Source organism: Chiroxiphia lanceolata, chromosome 17 (assembly GCF_009829145.1).
Source record: "Chiroxiphia lanceolata isolate bChiLan1 chromosome 17, bChiLan1.pri, whole genome shotgun sequence".
Classification (NCBI taxonomy): domain Eukaryota; kingdom Metazoa; phylum Chordata; class Aves; order Passeriformes; family Pipridae; genus Chiroxiphia; species Chiroxiphia lanceolata.
The window spans coordinates 14007421-14033526 of record NC_045653.1 but is presented as its reverse complement, the minus strand read 5'-3'; the positions used below and the strand labels follow the sequence as shown (position 1 = coordinate 14033526).

Genomic DNA, 26106 nt, shown 5'->3' with positions numbered 1-26106 from the left:
GCAGCTCCTGCTGTGATGCCCTGGGCTTAAGGGCATCACCACGGGCCTCCCCAGACCCCAGTGCAAGCACCAGTCAACTCACGCTTGTCTTTTATGCTCTTTATTTAGGAACAACCAAAAATGTCTGGTTTCATTTCAACAAACTGTACAAGCAAGCTCTTCCCCTCGCCCACCCTCACATCCACATATACAAAAGGAAGGGAAACTTGCCATTCACTTCTCAGAAGTGGCATTGTTGCTACAGGGAGTTCTTGCCCTCAGAATAAGAGCAGGTAAAGTCCATAGCAGGTACAAGCTACCCTAGCCCTAATAACAGCTACAGCCCACAATCACAGGCAGCTTCACTTTTTTTTTTCCCTCTTTAAAACCTTTACCAAAAGTAAAAACTATTTCCTGTTTCACACGATTGCCAAGGTGACCATTTAAAATTGTGGTCTTGAAAAAAAAACACAGTAACAACCCCACTGGAACCCCCCACACCTCCCCAGTACAAAGACGGTTTACACAGCAGAGCCCTCGCTCTGCTCCCTCACTGCAAGGCCACCCTTATGAAAGGTCCCATTGCAGCTACAATTACATTTTCCTTTGGATAAATCCAAGCAAAAATTCCAGGTCATTCAGCACCAGCGTGATTTCTAAATAACAATAATTAAAAAAAAAAAAAAAAAAAAAAGACCCCATTAGGCTGACTTTGTGGTCTGCTGAGAAACAAAGTGATCAACACGCTGTTCCCAAAGTCTCTCTTTTAGTGCAATGTTAGTATGTGCAAGGGGAATCATAGCCACGTACCCATAACACCACCACGAGCCAGATGGGGCAGAGAGAAAGTGCAATTTTAGCTAGAAGTTTTCTATGCCATGGATTCCTAGCCCAACCCTCACTAGCACCAGTAAGCAAGAGTCCTCCTAACACTGCCCTCCATCAGTGCAGGTAAAAAGGGGCTTTAATTGTGCCATCAAAATATGGCCAATGTCAGCAAACAGAGCACTTGGGCAATAACCAGAAAACCCAAAATTTAAAAAAAAAATAAAAATTCACTGCTTAGGTAACAGAGCTCCCTTGGTTTGCCCTAAAGTTTGTGATGCCAATCCAGCACTCCTGGCAGAACCACTGCCAGTAAAACATTGAGCAGAAACTAAACCTCCCAATTTAAAAAAAAAAAAAGGGAGAGCCTGCAAGTGCCTCATCCCTCTCCATGTGAAGTGTTGCCTAATCTTCCCTGCTGTTTTGGGGATCAGCTGGGTCTTGACACCAGTGGTTGCAGGTGAGCTGAATCACATCAGGCCCCTGATCAATTTGAAAAGAGCAAAGCCAAAGTTATCAGGGTAACTGGAGACAGAAGTTTACAAGTATTTGAAATATTGTCGACACTGTAATTTGTGCCTAAGTGCTGAAAATCATCTCTCTCTTCTGATTCCCAGTGATCCAGCTTCCAGTCAGGTTGTCTCTGTTACATCCCTAAGAGAGAGGGGCTGCAGGGAAGACAGAATACAACACTCCTCCATGTGATCAAACTGTTGCTTTTCAATTTAAAAAAAAACAAAACAAAAAAACCACAAAAGCCTAAATGTAAAACTTGCCTTCTACAGTTTCCTTCTTCTCCTGAACAGTCAAGGGACACTTAGCAAAAATTAACCAAGCAGGTATCTTGCAGCTCCAGCGAGAGCATCCCCCAGCCAGGTAAAGGGTTTCAGCTGCTGCTTTTGCTGGTTGCTTCTAATGGTGACCAACACAAATCCTTGGCAGGGAGGGGACATGAAGGCACACTAAATACCTCCAAGCACCTGTGCCCATCCTCCCACCAGAAGCAGGCCTGGTGTCCATCAGCACTCACCTCTCAGGCAAGTGGAAATAGGAGCCTGCAGATTATGGCTGGTTTAGTGTCCTGCTTTAAAAAAAAAAAATAATAAAAAAAAGAATGATTTCCAGGATGCTAATTATGGACCTGAAAAATAAGGTACCCAAATGAAACACAGAGCCATGTTTAAGGCTGGCACAAATCAGGGTTTCGGGTTATTAAGCAATTGGATTGTGCCCTTAATCTAAGCAGTCTCAGAGACATAAGTAACAAGATTCACATGGATTAAAAATGATGGTTATTGCTGTGCCTGCCAAGCCCGAGCTCAGACAGAGCCGATGGAGGTGGAGAATATAATTTCCCTTCCTTACTGATGCTGGCTACATCACCTCGATCTTACACCCCTCCTTTCAAGTCAAGATAGTCATCTTTGATTAGATGATGATAAATATTCACACACTGTGTAGAACTGTGGTGACACTTCCTCTTAACACCACAAGAGCTGCTGCTGGGACTGTCAAGCCACCTCTCAATTTTTCCTTTCAGTTTTGGATGCAAACACATTTCCAATGTCCTGCACCAAAACCCGAGTCTGTCTGGAGATGGCACCTGCTTCTCCTTCTCAACAGAGAAACAGGGGACCACAGAGCTAAACCCTCAAAAATCTTCAGCTTATACTTTTATGGAGATTTCAAGTCAACTAAAAAATGCAGATAACAAGGAATGTAGGAGTAGAAAGGGAACTCGATCACTTTTTGACTTTTTTTTGTCTCTAAATCTCACCCTCCCCACGCAGTGGCCTTTGCCAGCCCCGTCGCCACGTCCAAGGGGAGTCTGCATGGAACCACTTTTTAAAATTCCTTTGACCCAAAAGAAAGAAAACTCCTGCTGTGCTTGTATGAATGCATGGAGACAAAGCTCAAAAACCTCAGCAGCTTCCAACCCTCAAGGCTGTTTTTTCTGTGTACACCGGGAAATTCTCCCTCTAGCTCACAAGATTTCTTTTCAATTTTTCTGGAAAACTGGTTGAATATAATCCAAGTGCAAAATATTTCAGCTAGCGCATGGAAACGTGGTTTGAAGGGACCAGTTCATACCATAGTCCTTAAGCATTTCTGTAGATGGAGTGGGGAATCACTCTTCCAATTAGCCATAGGCCTTTAAGTGTACACCAAAAATCCCACAGAAAATCACCTTGAATGGGCAAACTACACTTCCAACATATTTATATAGCAAGTAGTTAGTAAAAGTGTACATTTTTAATGTACATCTTAATGCAATAAAGAATCAATGGCATATCTGAACTGTATATATGTGTACTTAAATAAACCTGCATGTACATAGACACTACAGAGTAAATTGACCTACCTGTATTTGTTCTCTGAAGGTGGCACTGCACATACACCCCCTATCTCAGGCCACACGACTCACAGATCTGCTTTCCAGCTCTAGCCCCAGCCAGATTCTCCCATCACCTGTGATATTTTAGGGTGTGCAGGATTGCACCCGTGAAGGTGAACCCCTGGGGCTCTGGCAGTGCAGCCACCCCCAAGGGGAGCAGTGGGGATGAGCCAACACGGAGCCAAGGTGGGATGGCTGCTGGTCACACCTCCAACCATGCCATGACCATCGGTAGTGCTTCTAAAGAGACATTTAGGGAGCCTGGTGCCACAGCAGGATGCTCTGGGTCGGTGCCAGCCCTGCTCAGAGCACGGTGGGGATGGTCCATCTCACTGCTATGGGATGGGCACAGTGCGAGTGGGTGCATCCAAAACATCACCCCGGCTCTCTGGGGTGCAGGTCACCTCCATCTGAAGCAGATGGTCACACTTGGCCACGGGGATCATCCCCTGTGTGCCAGGGAGCCCCACGAACTCAGGCACAGGCACCCAGCACGTCCTGCCGGGCAAGGGGAAGCCCCTCTGCCAAAGCACTGAGCAGATACAGCCCCTTCCAGCAGCTGAGCAAGGCAGCCTCAAAGAGGGGACGAAGAAAGAATTGCAAAAGCAAGGGCAATTAAAGGTAGAAATCAGACACCATCTTTGGAAGAGGTTCTGAAAGAGCTTTTTTGTTTTTAAACCAGATTTTTTGTAAATCTCTGGATCCGATCCTTCAGGGTTTGCTACCCACCCTCCTAATAAATATCATTTACCACTAACAATAACGTCTCCCACATTAAAAAGCTCTCACTAAATAAAAAACTTCTACTGAAAAAGCTTGGCTGAGTTGGCTTGGCAAAAATAAGGAGCTATGACTACTCTCCATAAATACATCAGCGGATAAACACCAAAACTATTTAAGTTAAAGGACAATGTTGGCTCCAAAACAAACCAGCAATGAACCAGCCACGAATTAATTCAAACTAGAAATTTAAATAAAGTTTCTAACCACTCAAAGGCAGTGAAGTTCTGGAAGAGCCTTCCAAGAGCAAAAGTGAAGGCAAGACATGGAACCAATTTGGAGCTGGGATTTGATTAGTTTGTGACAGAATGGTCTGACACAGCATTTGGCTGGACTATCCAGCTCAAGAGTTTCCCTTCTAGGCCTTGTTTTCTATTAGCAAAGAATATTTAAAAAAAAACCCAAAACCTTCAAGCAGTTGCATCACACAGCAACCACCCAGGACAACACACATTAAAAATGTACAGGTACCAGGCAGCAGGCAGGTTAACTGGGAAATTTATTTTGCTATTTTGCCAGAAACATTGCACATGGCCTGGAAAAAGGGAAAAAAAAAAAAAAAAAAACAAAACACTGGAACAAACACTTGAAGTCACCAGCAGTGCTCCAGGAGGATCTGCCATGTAGGGCTGCAAGAAGGAAACTTCCTGACTGCAGCAGAGCCGCTGCTTCACCATCCCTTGGAGACAAAAATGACTTGAACCACTCACAACCACGCTGCGATTCCCTGTGTTTGTTCTCTGAAGAACAGCCTGTTCTCTCTGAACAATGAAAAGGATTCCAGGTCAGGATGCAAAAATTATTATGTGCTAGTTCTCAGTGATTAAAGAGAGACTTGGAGATTTAATAGCCCGCTACAGTCAGTCTCCAGGAACACAGGGGAAAGTGTTCTAGCCAGCAAGGGACAAAATGACATTAAACTCCTGGGCTGCCTGGGTCTGGGAACCTGCTATTTATCAGAACAAGGCTGACTCTAACCTCATCTGTAGGGATTAAGAATCTTGCTCAACTTAAATTCAAGACTGGCAGTTTTCTTCTCAGATCCCTCTCCTAACACACACACTTGTTTGCCCACAAAGCCCTTCACTGCCAGGACCAGAAGGGGCAGAGAGGATATATGCAGCCATGCCAACCTTTAGAGAACAAACACCTTAACGGACAGATGAAAAAAAAAAAAAAGAAACAAGAAACAAGTACTATGCCATGATAGTCCATATCTAAGCAACGACCTTGTATACACAATGTCTGAGATTCGTTATGCTTGTATAGGCAGCTGTAGGCATCGGTATATGAATATGAAATCTGAAAGTCTGTCACTGGAAAGCAAACAGGAGCATCCTATTTCCCGGGTGCGAGCCGAGCCCCCGCCTCGGGCAGCCCTCGGCCGAGTCCCCGGCTGGGCCACGAGAGCTCGGCACCGAGGGCCAGTCTGTGCACGTGCTGTCTCGTGTGCTGTGCCCAAAGGTCTCATTTATGGCAGTGCTTCGTCACCACGTCCTGCTCCCCAGGTTTGGATCAGGCCGGCCCATGGGTTGCTTAAAGATCACAAATTTCTTCTCGAGGGTAAGAGTGGATCCTCCAGGGCTGGTGGTCTCAGTTCACTCTGTTTCTGAAAAAGAACAGAGGTGTCAGATGCTCCAGCCCGCTGCAAGGGCCTGCAACCCAGGTGGGATGCTGGGTGGAGAGGAAGGGGGGCAGATGTGCCTCGGGATGGGCAAAATTGGGAGCCTTGACAGAGTCAGCTGCAGAGAAGGACAGCCCCACCCTGATGGGGCAGGAAACACAAAATCCTGTGGAAGTGGAGCTGGCAGGGCTAAGGAGGGATGCAGCCTGCAGCAGCCCAAAGCTGTGCACACCCTTGCCGAGCATCTCCTGCCTCTGTGCCATGAGGGGCGACGGGACCACCTCACTCTGGGTGGCATAAAGCCATGCCCAGAGGGTGCTTGCAGGGGCACCTCCCTGGCACAGGTACAAAAGCTGGCCCACCACCTGTCCCCAAACCCACAGCTTCCCAGCAAAGCACATGGGGTGGTGATGCACAGCCAGACCCAGCAGCTGCAGGAAGGACAGGGCCCTCCCAAACCCACAATCCACCTCCTCCAAATTAGATGGAGAAGGGAAGCAATGAATTTTACCTGATTTTTACAAATTTTTTTCTAAGGCCTGCGGCCATGGCAGAGCCTCAAAGCAAGGCAGTGAGGCCAGAGAAGATCCCAACTGACCAGCAAGCGGCTGCATGTGTGGACCATGGTGGGATGGGGCCAGTCCTTGGCCATCCCCATCTGGTGAGAACCTTGCCAGGAAGGAAATGGCCCCCAGCTGCACTACCTAGAGACCACAGAGGGCTTGGAAAGCACCTCTCCTCCACACACACGCCTTCCAAAAGTGATCCTGGAGAAGGGGTAGGGCCAGCAGCTGGGAGCACCAGTCCTCCATGTCCTGTCCCCTCTTGCACCCTCCACCTTCACTACCCGAGCCTTGCTCCATGCCAACAAGGATGCTCACACCTGAGGAGTTGGCAGCGGGAGAGGGAAGGGCAAGTACGAGTTCTGTCTGCTGCCCAAGCCCAGGTGGGGGTATGGAAGGAGCTAGTGGCATGGGACAAGTAGCCAGACCCCTTCCTTCCCAAATACCTATCCCCTTCATAAATCCATGGGCCACTTTCCCACAGGGCAGGTAAAAGGACCGGACACTCCTGCTGTTTTACTTAGGCTTGAGATAAAGCCAGGATTTGGTTTCTGAGCGGTGTCAGCATCCAGCGACCGAGGCAGAAAAGGGGCAGACAGGCCGTGGCACTTATGTCACCCCCACCTGACCCTCCTCATCCTCCTTCCTTTCCCCCCTTCTTTCACAGGAGAGTTCCTCACCACTTCCTCAGTTAAATCTCAAACACTGAACCCTTCCCTGAAGCCTGTTTCCCAAGTAGGAGAGGCCCAGTGCCCCACGGCCACCCCATTCCCTCACGGAGCCAGCCCTGCCCATGCAGGGGCCTTACCCAGCCGCGTGGCGGGCGGCGGGCCGGGGGCATCCGGGGTCCCTGCGCTGCCCTCCGGGCCGACCGGCTCCCATGCCTCGCTGCTCTCCGACGCCTCCGCGCCGGCTTCGCTCGGCCCTTTGCGGCTCCCCGCGGCCCTGCCGGCACAGGCCTCCTCCGAGCCAGAGCCCCTGCCTTCCTCCTCTGCCTTCATGGCAAACCACACCTTGAGCTGCTGGGCGCCGAGGCGGGAGCGCTCGCACAGGCCGGGCACGTCCTCCTCCCGCAGCCCCTTGTGCTTCTCGTAGTAGTCCTCCAGCACCTCCCTGCTGGCAGGGCTGACCTCCACCAGCCCTGGGGGGAAGACCCCCCGCCGGTAGTTCTCATACCACTTGAGCTGCCCGTTCTTGTAGCCGTACCGGCTGTCCCCGAACCAGCGAATGACCTCGGCCCGCGGCAGGCCCGTCTGGGACACGATGGCGTCATACTCCTGGTTCGTGGGACGCTGGGTCTGCACGAACATTTGCTTCAGCAGATGCCGCTGCTGGGCCGTTTTTTTGAAGTTCAGTTTGGTTTTGGGAGGGGTGGGCGGCCGGCTGGAGCTGCCTTCCCCCTTCTCGTTTGCGCCGGTCCCCGGTGCCTCGTTTTTGCCGTTGGACTCGGTCACTCGCAGGTTCTTCAGGTTGATTTTGATGGGACTCACCTTCCGCTCTGCCGAGTTCGCGTTGTTGCCGGAGGCGTCGACTGAGCCGTTTTCACTCGCAGCCCTCTGCTCATCCGAGGAGTCCTCCCCTTCCCCGCCGCCATTCTCCGCCTCCTCCTCTTCCTGCTGAGTCGCCTCTTCCACTTTCTTGTTTTCCTCCGCCACCTTCTTCTTCCTCCTCTCCGAGAACCAGCTGTCGATCTCCCTCCGTGTCATCTTCGTTTCCCCCCTCAGGCGGTTCACCTCTTCCTCTGCAGGAAGAGGATTTTGGGCAAAACTGCTCTCCAGGGCCTTCAGCTGCTCTGGTGCCCGCTCCTTGTATTTGGTTGGGGTGAAGTCGGGCGCCTGGTGCCACGACTGCCGTCGCGGCGGGTGCTGAGGGGTCGGCGTGGCCGCCGCCGCTGCCGCAGGGCTCAGCTCAGCTCCTCTGGGCGGGACATCGAAGGTGATTTCGGGCAGGGAATCAAGAGCACTGTCTCCAGGGAAGACGGCCCGGCCGCCTCTCACGTTCCTGTAGTGGTACCTCCTGTCGCTGAACCATTTTCGGATCTCCTTGGTGGACAAGCCCGTGATCTTTGTCAGCCGTTCCACCTCAGCCTGACCGGGGAACTGGTTTCTGCAGAAGCTGCCTTTAAGAGCTGAGAGCTGCTCGTGGGACTTCTTGTTTTTGTAGACATTGGGATCCAGGAAGGTCTGTGAGGAGATGGCAGGGCAGGCGGTGAGCAGTGACTGGGCGCTGTTGACCACCTTCACCCCCGAGGCGCTGCTGGAGCTCACGGTGCTGTGCTGCGCCGCCGGCTGCGGCTTGGGGACAGAAGTCACCGCCAAGGTGAAGGAGGAGCTGGTGCCCTTCAACCCATTTGCCATGATGGGCTGCGTGACCAGCAGCCCCCCCGTCCCCTCTGGCTGCCCCACCACATGGCCTGGTAACGTTGCCTGGATAAGATGGGGGACACTCCCGGGATTTGCAACCAGCGGGGTGTTCAAAACTGTAATGGTGGGTTGTGGCACGGACTGAATAACAGTGTTGAACATCTTCTTCCTGGCATCTTCGATCTCTTCTGGTGACCAGCTGATGCCCTGCTTCAGCCTCTGCGCAGTGAACCAGATCTTCAGCTGCTCTTCTGGGTACTTGGTCACCACAGTCAAGTAGCAGAGCTCAGCTTTGGTGGGATAGGGAAACTTGTGGAAAGAGTTTTTCAGGAAGCTGTTGGAGTCCATGGCGGCATTGTACGTTGGAATGCTGCTCAGGGGAATCATCACCTTGGGAAGGGACTTGGATGTAGGCAGCTGCTGATGCAATGGGGGTTGCTGCTGCAGCGACACAAGTTGTGCAACCCCTGCCTGCAGAACGGGCACATTTCCTATGATGGAGCCATTCACTATGTGGGATGACTTTGCTGAACTTGCAGTGGGCTGACTGACTGGCACGGACCCATTTGGGAACGAATGCTCCCCATCCTTCACCTCTGACTCACCGCCCAACTGACTTGACACACTCTCCTTCAGCGTGTGGATTTTTTTTGGCCTCGGGTTTACCTTTCATTATCTTCATGATGGGGGTTTTGGTAATGATGATTTCAGACTGGCCATCTGCCCCTTCTTCAGGAGCCTCTCCCGGGAGGTCGTGGCTGCCTGTGGCCTCACAGAGACTCTGCTCCACGGTGGTACGGCCGTCCTGCTTGGCCACCCTCCAGACAAAGCCCGTCTCGCCGCCGTGCGACTCCGCGTTGTGGTGCGAGAGCCCCTCGTGGCTGTTGGCCAGGAAGCCGCACGGCACACACGCGAACGCGGGGTCTTTGCCGAAGTCCGAGTGCTCAGAGTCCAAGTGCCCGAAGAACTGATGAACGTCCTGGGATCCAAAGTCGCAAGACTTGCAGATGTAAGTGTCGCTGTCGGCAGCACCGCGGTGCCCGTTGGACAAAGCTCCACTGCTGCTGTTACTGGCACCAGCATCGCTCGCTGCCGGCCCTTCCACGGGAGCCTCTTGCTGTGTTCCTTCATGATCATCTTCCACAGCGTCCTGCTCGGTCTCCTGAAGCACCAGTGTTTTCACTGGTATCATGCAGGGAGTTGTGGATTTCCTTTTGCTAGCCATCACAACGATTGATCCAGATGATTATTTTTTTTTCATTTAAATTAAACTCGAATTTAAAAAGCGCTATTGCAAGTGCTCTGCGGTCCAGATTCCAGCAGATTCATGATGCCAGAAGGAGCTGTTGTCAAATGTTGACAAATGTTCATATTTGCCACTGAACCTGAGGACAAGGAGAGGGAGAAGGGGTTAGTTCCTCTGGCATTTGACAAAGCACAACTGTCCTGATATTTAACTGTTTCCCTCAATAAATCATTTTTCAGCCCCTTTTGCTTGAAAAATTTAACTTGACCTTGGATTTACTGTATTTTCACACCTACAGCCTGTGAATTACCTGTTTAAAAACAAACATGCCTCTTTTACAGCCCACATCAAATTCTCATTTGAGGAGGAAAACCACTGAATTTTCTGCTCACCCTGCCCTGTCATGACCCATCTTTGGTGTTTTGGCAGGGAGAGCAGTGCCCAGGCTCCTTGTGTGCCCAGGGTCCCAGCTCAGCCCCACACAGGAGGTGATACCAGGCAAGGGCACCTGGAAAAGCTGCCCATCAGAAGAATCTAATGAAAAATCCACACATTCTCAACAGAACACTTCAATTTCTTCAAAATCAGCATTTTCCACCCATCCCGTCGGGAAGTTTCTCGCCAGCTCAAAGCACTGTGCCCGTGCCAAGAGCCTCTGCCTGCAGACACCAGAGCTCTGCTGCAGGGAGCAAGGGGGCTGCACACTGGAACATGTATTTTAGCTCTCCCTGCTCAGCAAGCCTGCAAAGCATTTGGGAGATTCCCTGCCCACCCTGTGCACACTTCATTACTGTTTCAACAGCATCTGTGAGTCTTCATTTGGAGCTGCAAGAGAAGGTAGAGGCTCCAAAACTCAAGGGCAGCATCACAATGTTCCTGGCTCCCAGCCTTCCCCTCCCACCACCTCTGCAGCTTTTGGCACTCACACCACTCAATGCACTGGGGATATTCCCTAAGAAAGTGTAATTCCTTGTTAAGGCAAGCCCCTCTTGCTGTGCTTGGGGTGACCAGAGATTTGATACATTTAAAAAACAAACAAAACCCCAAACAAACAAACAAACAGAAAAGGAATAATATTTTCTCTTTTGTTTTTGTTTGGTCTTCTTTTTTCCCTGAAACTAACCAAAGCAGATCCCAAACTGCTCCAGCCTGTGGAAGGCCAGGGCTGGCTGGGGCATTAGCCATGACCTTACTCCTGGCCTGATGTAGCCGCTATGTGTGCACAGAGAATGCTCTGTGCCTGAGATCATGACCCAAGGGCAGTAAAGCTGCTGTAGCTGGCACCAGGAATCACTTGCCTGGTGACACCCCTCTGTCAACCTTTTCTACAGCAACTCCACTTTTTTTTTCTCTCTTAAACAGAGGGATAAAACAGTATTTTTCCAGACTGCAAGGTCACTTGGAAGCACATGGACACACTGATTCATACTACAAAGACTCTGTGCCAGATTTTTCTGGGATTTACAGTAACAGAGCTTTATAAAAACACTCATAAAAACTTGAACTTAAAAAAAAAAAAAATTACTTACCATCCTAGGAGATGACTCACAGAGGTAACTCCTATCAGTTACACCAGTTGTGTACCAGTAGCTTTCTCAGATCAGATATTTGGAGCTGATCTCATGCACTGAGAAATGCAGATCGGGCAACTGACTTGGTGGTGCTTATGCAATACCTCCTGTGCTTAGTTTTGTCAGTAGTTTTTAGAACAGAGGAATGAAAGGTCCTCATGGAAAAAAAAAAAGAAAATCAAGCGGAGGAAGTACAATTTGACCTCCTCAACTTTAGTGGATTTTTTTTTTTAAATTGTTCTGAAAGCTGGCATCATTTTCTCCAAATGGGAGAGCGTGGATGGCCAGCTCTGGCCTCAGCAACTCTCCAGCACCATTTGAAAGACTGATGGGAAAACGCAACTTCCCGTCAACGTGGGCTGATCTGAGATTACAAAACAGTCCTGTAAATAGTGTTAGTCATCACTGAACTTGGCATCAGAAAAGACTGCTTGCTATGCTAAAGCTCTGTGAAGGGCTAGAAATTAAAACTTTTTAAAAAATGTCTATAAATAAAACAGGTATTAAAGCTGTGAGCTGGATTTAGACAGCGAGGACTGCATGTCTCAATACCTGCTTTATGCTGCTCTCATCCCACCTTCCTGTGGTTAGTCCTTCCCTCTGCAGAGGGCCAGAAAGTTATCCATTAGCATTAGCAAGTGGAATACTTGGATGACTATGAATGGGCTGTGCTATTCAGAGGGGAACAGCATCCATTTGACACCAATCCTGAGATCCTCATTTTTGATGCTAAGTTAAATATTACACAGTCTAGCAGGGTGCAATGACCTTTCCAAGCCGAGTCAATTAAGGAAAAAACAATAAGACCAGTCTGAAAGCTGCAAAATACAGCTGAGAGAAGTTCCATGTCAGGAAAGCAATGGTAAAAGAGAATTCTTATTTCGTTTTATCCTGCAGCTTTGACACAGGGAGAGGCTGCTGGGCCCTCTGCAAGCTTTTTCCTTTCAAGCAAACTCCAGATAGAGATCCAGTTCCACAGTCTCCATTACTGAGACAGCTCGAGTCCCAGACCGATCTTACCCAGTGTTTATGGAGTCACCAGACATCAAAAAAGATGATTTTTATCTGTCAGCAGAGTAAATTTGATACAGGGCACCAGCGATACACAAAGACCCCCATTGTGCCCCGTTAACAAAGTGCCTCTCCCGAGCACTCCACTGCCATTATTTTGAGTAAATGTGAACGGCCTGACCCACCTACAGAGAACCTAAAAGCTCTGCATTTCATTTACCAGCACATTTGCATCAAGCCCTGTGCTCCCTCCAACAACTTTCCTTAAAAATGCAATCAAAGCAGCCCCAGCCACCGCAGCTCTCCTGCGGGGCTCCAATATTAATGCCACCTGAGAACACAGATTGCAAATTTAGCTGGAAGTGAATCACAGTGGCAATTTACTGGAGAAAAAAAAAATTAATCAAGTGTACTGTTCGTCCATTTCATTTCCATGGAACAGTTGCATAACCACATGTTGGGAGTGTGTTTTATTCACTGCTCACCTTCTGGAATGCACTTAATACTTTAATACACTGCTAATACGTAACAGAATTGATAATTCACCTATTTCTTCACCATTAAAATAAGTGAGACTGTTTTAATGGATAGGGTAAATTAATGGGAGTAAAATTAATCAGTTGAAAAACATCTTTACAACTGATCTCAGTACATAAACTACCACTGCAGATGCCTCAGACCCATCTGCACAGCCACGAGTGAAGAACTCCATTTCCTATGTACTATTTATGATTAACTGGAGCAATGAGCCATTAGCTGAATGGAAGAGCTACCTGGCAGCCAGGAAGACAGAGGGATTGTACTTAAATGCATAGTTCTTATTTCATTTATACCTGCTAATTTCATGGTGAGGTAGCAGAGTAGGCAGAGCAAATGAGCAGCGCACCTAAACCTGTCACTGCTGTTGGAAATTTGAGGGAAGGCTGACTTAAAGCAGAGTTAAACCAATTCTCTGTGATGCTCACCGAGAAACTGATGCTGGAAGGAAAGGTGGACCAAAGGCTATTTTGGCCACATGCAATTCAGAAAATCACACCAGAGAAGGAAGATGGAAGCTGTGAAATCCATCATCCCAATCCATGAGAACAACACAGCACTTCTGCCAGAGACAGTCCTAAACCTACAGCACTGGTATGATCAACCCCCTCCTGTAATGCTCCCCAAAAAAACCCTCTTTCCTCCCAACACAAGAGCCCTCCCATCCTCATGGGCAGCTCCAGGTACACACCACCAACCCTCTGCAGAGCAGCTTTGCCTCCACTGAGGGAAACAATGCCCAGACTGGTCACAGTGAGCTTTGCAATTGCAGAAAATTTACTTCTGCAGAGATTAACAAAGGGAGGTTTCGAAATCTGCACTGCTGAGTATGAACTTTCAGCTTTTTCCAGCTTGGCTGGATATAACTGGTTTGGTTTTAAATGTTTCACTGAATTAACGAGTTAGGTTGTTAATGCAAAACATTCCTTCCTCGCAGTGCCAAGGTCCCCAGTTAGAAGATTAATTTTTGTGACCTTTTGCAAACCTCGCCTAGAAACAACAACCAGAAAACCCACCAGGCAGCATCACCAGCCAGGACACAGCAGATCCAGTCCCACCTCCCAGGTACAGGGATGCCAGGACAGCTGCCCTCCTCTACCCCCAGCCCAGGCAGCTCCTGTGTGCCCAGGCTGACAGCAGGGACAAGGCTCCATGCAGACACAGGAGATGGCTCCGTGCTCTGCAGGCTCTGGTGCTCTGCTGAAGAGTGAATGCTCCATTAAAATAAAATGAAATTAATGAAAAATCATATTTTTTTAAAAAATCAACACCAAAATAGAAGTAAAATAACAGTTTTCTCAACACTTTCAGTGCCTGCTAAGCAGGCAGACACGCTCCCCAGGTCAGAGACAAAGTTGATGTTTCTGTCTCATATGGAGCCAAGCACAATATTGGCACTTTAAATAAAAGCGGTTTGTTTTCAAGCTGAAACTCTGCAGGTCCCAGCTGATAGCATCATATGGGGGGGGAAGACGAAAAAAATCAAAGGAGGAAAAAAAAAGTTGGTGTTTCTGAGTTTTTGTCTCTCCCCTTCAGGCTCTACTTCCAGCCAGGCCCAGAAGATGCAGGGCTGTCTTTGGGAATTCCACAGATGACTTCCCAACTCCCACTGTAATTAGCAAGACCATTAAATAAATTATTCCTGTGGCCAACACCAGCAACTGGATGTTCTCTGCAGCAACCAGACCAGAGGGTTGAGCCGCCTTCCCCTTCCCAGCAGCAAGCAGCCCACTGTGTGTCACAGCAGGTCCCCAGCCTGGCAGACACTCAGTTTGCCCTGGGCAGCACTGGGTGCATTTACTAGGGTGCTGGGGAGGGAAGGAAAAACAGCTCCATGGTCACCCTGCTGCCAGCCATGGCAGGCCTGGGACTCTTCCTCTTTGGCTGGGCACTAACATTCATCCTCCATTTGGAGTCTGTTCATGAGAAGTCATGTAGGAGCTTCACCAGTTTGATTAATTTATTGCCAAAACACGCCCGGTGGGGGCCCCATCCCTGTGATTCAGCACAGACAGACACAGAGGGAACAGAACACCTCTCCACAGAAACTTCCAAGGTGTGGATGGGACCTCTCTTTTAGCTGGGCCAGCACAGCTCTCTGACAGAGAACAAAAGGCAAGATTTGGCAGGGCTGAGCTCCTCTGTTCCCAGCCTGTGGCTGTGCATCCCTGCTAGCTGGAGTCCAGCATCCTCCCTGAATATCTCTGCAAAGTCTGCAGCTGGGAGGAAGTCACAGGATGGGAACATCTCCAGCAGCCTAAAAATGCCAGCAGCAGAGCATCACCCCAGCTCCCAGCACACATCTCCAGCCCTCACCCAGGGCTGGCACCTGGAGGTAGCATCTGTCACCCAGAGCCTGGTTCATAATCCAGACCGAATTCATGACACACTCAATTCTTTTGGGGTTTAACCCTATACAGGACTGAAAGTTCCCATCAACGAGATTTCCCCCTCCAGAACAGATCAGTACCACACTACCCCTGCAGGCACTCAAAGCCCAGGTGATCTCAACACGGACCAGGAGAGCCACCAGCAATACAATAACCACAACCCCGAAGGGGCCACACAGCCAAGAAAAGCCTCGCCACATCTTATTATTTTGTGCTGCACAAATGTACAAACGCACGCACAAATTTCAGCAGTTTTGAGCTTCAAGCAGCACCACAGTCAACATTTGTACTAAGGAACAATTTCTCTTTATACCAACTGGTCAGGGTGCTTTGTAGCTTAAGCCTGGCTTCGAAACCGCGGGTACAGTCTAAATGCAGTGGAAGCCGGTTGACCGAACAATCGAATTCATTCTCTGTTCCTTGGCAGGCCTAGAGCAGAAAAGCGTCTTTTCCATTTAGGCCAGTTAAACAGAGCTATTCATTAAAATTTCACCCTTCTCCAAACTGCTGGACTTCTCCATTTAAAATCTGCCTTTAAGAGAAGCCCTCTCTCCCCTGCCCCACAGTGCTCCTCAGCTCCTGTCTCAAGTTGTCACCCATTTTCAAGCTGTTCCCATTCTGGATTGCTTTCGTGCTCCTCTAACAGCAGCACCTCACCTGTGTGTTGGTACCTGGGCAGAGGTTGCCTCAGCACTCGGGGACTAATGGTAGTTATCTCTGCCTTTTTTTTTTCCCAGACCAGCACAAAACTGAGCAAGATGGAAGGTTAGAAAGGGCTGGCTGAAAGAGAACGCGATTACAGTATAAAAATAGGTCACTGGGATAATATAACCTTTAGACTATTGGCAATGTGCCCCCCTTAGAGACAAGCCTGTGTGCTGTATTTCAGGAGAATGTGAGGAATAAAAAACAACCACCACGACACACATCCAAACAAAACCACTGATCAGCCCTTGGAGCTTTGCGTGCTTCTGTTTGAACATCACTAACATTAATTCACTCCTTTTCCTCTGCCCTCATCCATTTGATTGAGCACAAAATAAACGTTATGCAATCACACCATTAACATCTTCCAAAAAAGTAATAATCTCTTTTGGCATAGAGGCTTCATTACAGATTTACTCCGTGTTACACTACCTTAGCAGAGTTCACAGTCCCAGCATCCCAGGGACCCACCTCCATAGCTTCAATCCTCACATTTTATCCATGTTGCAAAACATTCCTGGCATTCCCCCAAAGGAAAAGGTCCAGCAGACAGATAATCACGTCTCGACAGAACCAGCTCCAAGGTTAGCACTACCAGCAGCTCACCACAAAGCATTAATGGAGCTTCAAGAACTCCCTCAGCTCATCCATATCCAGGTCTCCCATCACCTCACACTCAGCTAGGGAATGCCAGTGGGTCGGTTTGTGCCTGAGCAGAACAGTATGGTCATGCTTAAAACACACAGGAGGTCCCATTTCAGTCCCTTGTGCTTTCTCTAGGAGGTTCTCTCTTTGCTTGCATTGCTAGGGCTCTGTTTGCCACTTCAGTTTGATCACAGGCCTCTCAAACAGCCCCTCACAGGTCACCAATATCCTGCCACACCACCTTCGGATGTGCCACACGCTCTGCAATCCCCCCCTTAGAGCTTATTACCAAGCATCACCACTTAGGTAGGGCAAGACCAGCTTTGGCAGAAGCAGCCTTCAGGAATGCGAGTGAAAAGGGGAATGTTACACCTAAAATCTACTTCTTCGAAGTTTTATTATCTGAAATTGCTGAACTGGCTCCAAGCCAAAAATCTATCGGGGATCTCAGAGTAATGAATAAGAACCAGAGGTAGCTCTTAGTCCATGTCAAATTTCTGACAAGGATACTCCAGGGAGCGCCTGGCCGAGCTGGTGAGGAGCTCGTGGGTGTGAGCACCCGATGGCACCAGAGCACCCGCCGTGCTCCCAGTGCTGCTGCAGCCTGTCCCGTCCCGAGGAGGCATTCTGGGGGAAGCCTCGGAGCCCACCCTTCTGCTCACAACCCCACCTCCAGGTTTGCACATCCAGCTCCCTACTTGGGAGCCATCACCCCAAGTTCAGGAACTATAGCTCTGAATGCCAGCACAACATTTACTGTTAAAAGAAAACCAGTGTCAGCTTTTAGACCAGCACCAAAACAATCCCGCTGCAGAGCCACTAACCCAAAAGCCTGTCACATAGGTTTCTCACCGAGCATCCAAGTCCCTTGTGGAACGAAGAAACGCTTGCTGAAGCCAGGCTGGTCACCAGCTACCCGAGCGGCCACGTAAGGGACAGACCCGCAGCAATTCCAGGGAAATAAAGAGTGTCCAGAGCTTTAAAACAAGATGTGGGTGGGAAGGACTAAACCAAGCTACTAAACAGTACCAGAGGCGCTTGGAACTGATCATCTGCAGCACAGTCTGACGACTAGGAGTGCTGCAGCCCCTTCCCAGCTGAGCATTTTTGGATTACTTCATCCCCCGTGCCCTTTTGCAATACGCAGCTTCGAGAGCTGCGTTACGTTCTGGCTCGGCATCAGCTCCCATTCCCCCACGTACAGTTGCTATAACCAAAAAGACAACTGCAAAATACTTGGTCTGAACGCAAAGAAACGGCGTTTGGCAGGTTGGGATCGTGGATTATTTTTTTCCATCCCCACGGATCCTGCTTCAGAGTCATCCTTTCAGACCTTGCGCGCAGCCGATGGCTTTTGCAGCTTATTGAGCCCGCTGGTTTATGGCAATGTTTTTCTGCTCACTGAACTGGCTCATTCTTTCAGCAGAACAAACTGTTCCACGTTGAGGCAGGAGTTGGCTGTGTTTTAACAAAGGATTTTTCCCTTCTGACAGTGTTTTGCAAAAGACCCAAAAAAAGGAGTTTGGAGCCAAGTTACAAAAGGTCAGGAGAGGCGAGTCAAGCACTGGGTGTAGTTCCTGTATGTCACAGCCAGACAAGGAAATGGGTGGGGAGAACAGAAATGGCATTTTGAGCTGCAATAATATGTATAAAGTGATATTAATGAGGAATGGGCTTTTGAATGAGGATGGCAAGTATGCAGGCACTATAATTTTTGCTTTACAAGAGCAGGCTTGTTAGGTACGCTGAGGCCTCTGCAATCATTTATCCCTGTGAAGCAGGCATTTGAGAGAGTTCAAGTAGCACTAGTACCGAGAAAAAGGCAGTCTTATTTGCTTCCCCCTCCCCAAGCTGATTTCAAGGAGCAACAGTACTCTCCTCTCCCGTCAGCCAAATGAATATTCAAAAGGCTTTTGCCAAGCCAGCTCCAGTCAATCACTGGAACAATGCTGCAGGAAAGAAACACTGGGCTGAGAGACCTGTTCCAGACAGGCACCTTGCCCCTCTCCAGTTCTGCTCTACCATCCCAACCATCTTCAATGTTTCCAGGTGCTCCTGCCGAGGTCTGCTGGTGCCACGGCTGCTCTGCCTGCTCCATCCCCTGCCACGCTGCAGGACAGCACAGCTAGAGAGGAGCTGCTGGATGGAGGATGAGCATCCCAAGCCAGGGTGCTGAGAGGGGAAGGACCCCAGCACAGTGGTCCCAGTAACACAGCCCTCCTGAGGGAGCTGATGATAGCTCTTCCCTCTCCTCTGCTACAGGCTGAGACCACAAATGTTTTTGGCATGGGATGGACAGGTTCTTGGTGAGGCCCCACTCCCTGGTCAGCAGTAGCAGCTGGTAAGGTCTGGGCCTTTCTGCTCTATGTACATGGACAAACCAAGATGGCCAACTCTGGCCTTGCAGATGTTGGAAGGAGGGAGCTAAGGGGATCTCTAATAGTTATCACTATGTCATGCCTAATACTCAAGCTTTTCCAGGCCTCAGAGGATCCCTGAATAGAAAGAAACCACCCACCACTGGAACACAGCCACGTTTGTGGCTGCAAGGGGCAGATGTTCAACCCCATACAACAATGCAACACAACAGTTGAGGCTGTAAGTGAAGAATGCTGCATCCACTTAAAACTGAAGAGGGAAATTAGGGACACCATCTAATTCTAGAACTACCATTTGGTCCTGATGCTTACAGTCCACATACCTACTCTGCAAGAGTGGTACATGGTTTCCTTCCATTGCCTTAAATAGACAATGCCCTGGACTAAAGCGTTGAACCACAAGGACTTCAGAGGCATATGGTCAGACTGGCAAGTGTTCAGCTCCTTCAGCTGGAACACCAGTTTTCAAGAGTTCAGTTCCTTTTTAGTACCTACATAAGTGACAGACTTCCAGAAGTCCCAGCTGGACTGGACTGGACAGGACAGGCCCTGTTGGCATAGAGAAGGACAGACCATTAACAGAGCTCAGCATCCTACCAGCCAAACCCTTTGCTGAGATGTGCCTGAGGAGAAGCTGAGTTTGAGAAGTCCTCCTCACCCCAGCCAGCATGAGATCCCCCAGCAGTCAGTTGCCAGGAAGAGCATCATCCCTACCACCGAATCCTCTTTCACTGAACCCCAAGAGCTCCCACAGGACAACCTTCTCCCTTTCCTCTGAAATGCTCACCATGTCTTTTAGGATTGATAGTAAGACAAAATGGATCTGGGACTTGAGATCTCTGTGGATAAGATCTGGGCATCCGGCTCATGCACCTGCCAGCCAGACACAATCCAGGTCATTTGCTCTCTGGTTTGGAACTATATTTGTTCAAAACCATTTGACAAGACACTCTGGACAGCAAGCAGAGACACAGAACAAAGTTCAAGGGTTATTTGTGATATGAACCGTGCTAGAGTCAGGACTTCTCTCTTCCTCCAGCTGTTCAGTGACACTTGGTATGGATTTGTCCTTACTGGAGAGTCAATTATTTTTTTAGTTGAAAACTCACCATCCTCTGTAGGTCAGCTGTGAGCTGAAAGCATCCCAGTTATTTACTGCTGGAAGCTAAAGGAATTTCCTTACTCTCAGAAGACAGACATTTAAAATTAGTTTCAAGTTCAGTTGTGATAAACAAATCACGTTCTCCTCCTTTCCCTCTCCTTTTTTTTTTGTGGTTTGTTTTTTTTTTTTTTAAATCATGCCTGCTGGTCCACCCAGCTTTTTCCTCAGCTGCCTTCTGCAACTCCTCATTTAAAAATTCATTCACAAGGATGCAGGGGAACATAGACATCTGAGAAAAATCAGCAAAGCCACATCCCTGCTTTCAGAGCTTTCCCTTTGACACTCGATTCCCCAGGAATGCATTAAAAAAATTAACAAACCACCACATATTTGGGTTTTTTCCCCCTTCCTATAAGAAGCAGAAGATTGGGAGTTGGGCTGTCACCTTCCTATTGCAGATGAGGGCTCAGGACCTCAGCTCTCTGCTGACAACCAGCCAGCAGAGCTTCTTGCTAGCTGGAAGATGAGCCCAATCCACTCACCCTGCCCAGCAGCTGGGGATGGAAACAGCTCCCAGCAGACAGAGGAGGAAGACAGAAGGTGTTTTAAAGTGATATGACAGCCCAATTAAAGGGTTTGGGGTTTCGGACTGAGGTCTCCCGCAAGCCTTAATTCCAAATATTGATGTCCTCATCAATTTGTGGATCATGAGGCCTCGACACAAGGAGATCCTTTCAAAAAATTCAGGCATGCTGGGAGAATTGCCCCCTTGCCATGTTTCAGCGAGTCTACCCATGAACTGCCAGCAATTACTAAGCCTCCACTCTGTATTCAAAGCTCTGCACAATGGAGTTTATTATTTTTAAGCCTTTCAGACATCAATGTAGCAAACTTAAAGAGAGCTATTTGGAAGATTAAGACACAACCACCACCATATTATTCAATTTAGCTCCAACACTGAACACTTATTTCTGTAAAGAGTCACAGCTAATACATTGCCAACTGCCAACAGAGACAAACACTTAAAACTGTAAGTCACATTGCAGCATGGTCTTATAAACCAAATCTAAGATATAGGAAGGAAATTACTATCATTATGCAAATTGCTGCCATTATGCCTGTTACTGCCAAGCCATATCAAACCTATCTTCAGGTCTTGCCCACAGGCTTCAAAAATACACCCGTAGAAATGACAACCCGAGGCAATCGTGCAGCCAGGTGTGAAGCTACTACTACATCTTCAATAACCATATTAGATGAGTTTTCTAAATATTTTATATGTTCATACAAGAGCAAAGAGACTTGCTACCACCTCCCCACTCACTGCCTGCTCAGGGCAGTCCTGCAGCAGAGTTTACGAATAGCTGCTTTATTTGTTCAAATCCAGACCTGCAGACAGGTGACAAAGGGGAGTGATGGGAGAAAATAGAGAAAGGATTTGTGCCTGTTTTCTATCATTACATTGCTTACAGGAGAGCTGCCTGCTGCATTTTGCCCTCTTGAAACCATCCCACCCCTCACAAAAAATTGCGTGACTTACACGGGACGGGGTGTGGGATGGGAACAACATCCTTCCATGGAAACAAGGGAATGAAATGAGTCAATTAAAAAAAATAAATCAGTTTGCCACATGAAAACTGTCATTTCATTAGAGCTGATTTAACCTGAAGCCTTTGGAGAAAATCTGTCAGGAATTTAAAATTTCCCAGCCCTTCAACTGAACATGGAAAAGTTCTCATTGCAAAGTATGCCATGAACAACAGAAATATATTCCTGGTTTACACCACTAAAGGCATCACAGCCTATGTTATAACCTCAGAGAGACAGACTTCCTCCTCCTTTTTCAGAAAGAAATGAAGGGTGGTCTCATTACACCAGTCTAAAACGTTCATCATCATCATTAGGGTGAAGGGCACAGCAACATTATTAACTCTGTTTCGTAGAACTAAGAAAACAGCAGGATAAACTAAACTGCAGGAGTCAGCACAGGGGACTGAAAGGTAAAAATGACATTTATGCTGTGTCAGCAGGCAGCCTGCAAACACAGGAATGGGGATGACAGACTGGTAATGGCATGATGGAGCCTTTCATTTCTAGGCCAGCAGTTCATTTCTTGCAGTCAGGTTAAGAGAACATGGTCCTCCAGGCACCTGCTTTCTTCCTTGGGCTAGGAGTGAGCAGACTTGGAAGCATCTTAATGATACTGCACCAAGATGACAGCGTGTCATGCTGGATAAAGCTCAGGACAGAGGGAACTCCCTCCCTACACGAGCCCGTGATCACCCACTGGCAAAGGCTGCAGGGAATGGAGGCTGCAGGGAATGGATGCCTCCAGCATCGGGAGCCAGGGGACACAGCACTCACAGCCTGCAGGATTCATCCCTCATCATGTCAGGAGCAGACAGGGCAGCTCTGCAGAGAAACACCTCAAGGGCAACACTCTTCAGATCAACCACACGAGTCCCTGTGTGGAGCTGCTTCCAGAGTGACCGGGATCAGGCAGAGCAGCGAGCAGGAGGGTCTGCTAAGGGAACTCTCCATGGATTCCTGCAGTAACACTGTACGTGCCTCCCAGAGACAGCTGGGAAAGTGGTTTGCAGCACTGTTCAAAGCACTGGGGAGCTACACTGCCACTGTAGTAGGGCACTGGGGAGCTACACTGCCACTGTTTGGGGTTCTTCTACACCATACCCTTTCATATCAAAAGCAAGCAGCAATCACAGGGGCAGCACCCAAAATTCAGGGCCAGCTGCTCCTATCTGTACCCTTCATCCTCTCCCCACTTCTAAAATCGGGCATGAGGCTCATCACCACGTGGCAGGTGCTGGTGAAGGAGATACCCTCACCTTCTAAATGACTCAAGCTGCCATCCTAGGCAAGATCCCATGGGACAGCAGCTCCTTGCTTGTGGGATATTCAGGTTACACTGAGCAAGGCACCACTTGCTGTCCCCCCGAGCACATCGGTGTTCTGAAACCATTCACTAGGGTTCAGCTACATTAGGAAATTGCTGCCAGCCTCTTTCTCATTGGAATCTTCTCCTCATCCCAACTTGGGGAAAGTGCACAGCCTTAAACATGTGTTGTCCCAGCATGAGAATCACACGAACCATGAAAGGGGAAAAGAAGGTGGTTAACAGCTTGAAGATACCACATCCTCTACACTGAGAATTTCAATTTCTTCCCTTTTACCAATGTCAGGCCTGCTGTTCAAGATGGTTTTACTCCAGGAGGGTTCCCAGATAGAGGCAGAGTCTGAGGGAACAGCCAACAGACCCACCTGCAGCCTGAGATTTACAATCCCTGATCCAGAAGCAGTCCCAGCCTGTCACCCTGCCCTGGAGAGCACATGCTGCCAAGCTGTCCAGCCTCACAGCATCCCACCCAGTAGATCAGCCAATAACTCAGGATACCTTGAAGAAAAAAGGGTTTTGATTTTTGGGAGGAGCAGAACAGAGATGAAAGTAAAGCTTCTGTCCAAAAGGGATGGATTTTTCCAACTGCTGGGCCATGCCTCTTGCACAGGTGATAAAAAATTCATACAAAATATTAACACTGATGATGAAGGACCTAGCCCAAATTTACACTCTGCTGCTTCTCAACAGCCTGCACAAGACAGTTAACCCAGCTATGAGACCAGAGGGAAATACAGAGAAATCCTAAGGAAAGCTTCTCACACAAGGAGCAATCATCTTGCTAGTGCAGCTATGCTGGGAGCCCCGGGCTCTCATGGCACATATCTTCTGGGCACCTGTAAAACCATTTAAATGGATTATCCTGTTCTGTTTTTCCCAGGAGAACAGAAAAAGGCCCAGGAGATGGTCATGCTTTCTACTCCATCCATGTTCTTCACACACCAGCTACAGAAAAGGGTAGGGAGCACCTTCCCACTGACACAGCTCCTGGCTGGAAGGGAAATGCTGTTACCAGTGTGTCACAGAAAGGGAAATGAGGCACAGAGCAATTTTAAATAACTCACCCAAGGTCACAGGAAGCTTAGAGCAAAGCAAGTAATTGAACTCAGAGCTTGTGCGTCCCCAGTCTAGTTTGTTATCAGAAATCACCCCTTAATGGGTCACCTTTAATCAGAAACCCTCCCATTTTGCACTGCCAAGAGATTACATTGAATTATACTGGCACAGGGAATCATTATGAGTTTCCCTTCCAGCCTAAGACGTTCAAAGGGCTGTTTTGGAAATAAAATAAAACCTGTAGCATGCTCGGTGTGCTGGAACAGACAACCCCCCAGAGCTGCAGACAGCTGAACCACCAAAGTGCTCACAAGGCTCCAGATCAAGCTGGCAGATAAGAAGGTGGTTTTTTCTCTGCAGTGAATCACTTTGTTTTGAAGGGTGGCCTCCAGTGAGTGAGGACTCACAATTTCACCTTGCATTTGTATCCTCATTCATAAATACCTCTGATGAAACAGAATATTGCAGCCCGAGCACTGAGCCAGACATTCAAAAGCCTCTCCTTGAACCTGATGGGGCCATCAGTGTGTGTTGCTACAAAACAACCAAAAGGACTTTACCCAGGCTTTCACAGGCCACGGGCACAGTTGTTTTCCCTTCCCAAAGAAAACCTGTCTAAGCATCTCTCAGCATTCCCCAGTCCCTTCACAGAGGCCAGACACAGCCTTTGCTGGAGCCTTCCATGCCCCAGGGCACCTTTGCCAGGCAGGGATGGTTGGAGGCATCTTGGCAGCATCCAGCCTGGCTGCTCCTGGGAGTCTCCCTCCCCACATACCCCGATGCCTTCCAGGGGGACAGCTCACCTTGCCCAGAGGAATAGCAGAGCCCAGGCTGCAGAACCACTGCACATCCCAAACCCCGCCGACCTCCGGCACGGGGAGAAGAGGAACAGCAAACCCAAACCTCCTGACACAGGATGACCACACAACAGACAATCAAACCACATCTGTGGATATCTGCAGCGCTCAGATCATTTTCAGCTGATGACAAATAGTGAAAGTGTTGGGCAATAGGTTTGGAAAGGGCCACACAGAATGGAATTTGCCTTTCATGAAATACAATGCAGGGGGAGTCAAAACTGCTAGTGTGGGTCCAGCCAAGAAGTTCACACAGCATTTAGGCATCCAGTGGCCTCATCTTTCTGAGTACAAGCAATTTAATTTGTCACACTGATAGTGTATACATGTCCTGAGCAAACAGGTCAGTAAGGAAGAGGAGTAGCAAAGGAGGGATGAGGGAAAGGGATGCAAAGGCAATCAGAAAACTGAATCTGAGCAGCAAGTTGGGAACCTTCAGTTACACATATGGGCTGGGGAGACAGGAAAATGAGAGGTAAGAGAGGCTTCACAGCTCTGTGCTCAGGGCTATGGCCACCTGCCTGGGGAATGAGGAGCACTATTCAGCGCTAACCCCCAACCATCACCTTCCTAAGGAGCACCAACACCACAGACTTAACAGGAAGAGAGAAGAAAAGAAAACAGAGAGAACCTCACCTCCACAAAGACTGTTACAGAAGAAAGACACCAAGCACTACATGGCTCAAGGACAACTCTGCTTTGCAAACCCTTTCAGTGGGGAGTTCTTTGCTTTGTGCTCTGTTGCAGATTTGCAGGTGAATGTTTGCTCCTCAGAAAAATTTCTCTCTGGGTCTGGAAATTAAATCTATCTTTCCCCCATCTGCTCTTCACTGGCAGAGCAGAGGCTCTGGGTGGAATGGTGATGGCAGCTGAATGAGTGGGATAGCCCTGTCCCAGCCCAGTCTGCTTTAAGACTACTCACCAGAAGACCTTCCTGCCACTCCACACCACCAGACTACAAACCCCAGCGAGGAGCACATCCGATGCTGCAGCTGGGACCAGAGGTTTCATGCTGAGCACCCAGTCTTGTGAAAGCACCATGTTTCTCTCACCATGGGTCCTGTCTTTCCTGTCACCACCAGATCAGGATGAACCCCTCAGTCCTCTGCAAGAACCAGCTCAGCAGAAACACCTCCAAAGGGTTATTAGCAACAAGACCAAACTA

At 48.7% G+C, this 26106-nt stretch overlaps 1 protein-coding gene across 1 annotated transcript in view; it reads right to left on the bottom strand.

Moving 5' to 3' along the window:
• Positions 1-84: 84 nt before the first annotated feature.
• Positions 85-26106, bottom strand: part of ZHX3 (zinc fingers and homeoboxes 3) — a 46122-nt gene continuing 20100 nt past the window's right edge. The window contains 3 exon segments of the mRNA XM_032705021.1: positions 85-5588; positions 6975-9180; positions 9182-9914. Coding sequence (XP_032560912.1) covers positions 5578-5588; positions 6975-9180; positions 9182-9754 — 2790 coding nt within the window. The 5' untranslated portion in view covers positions 9755-9914 and the 3' untranslated portion in view covers positions 85-5577.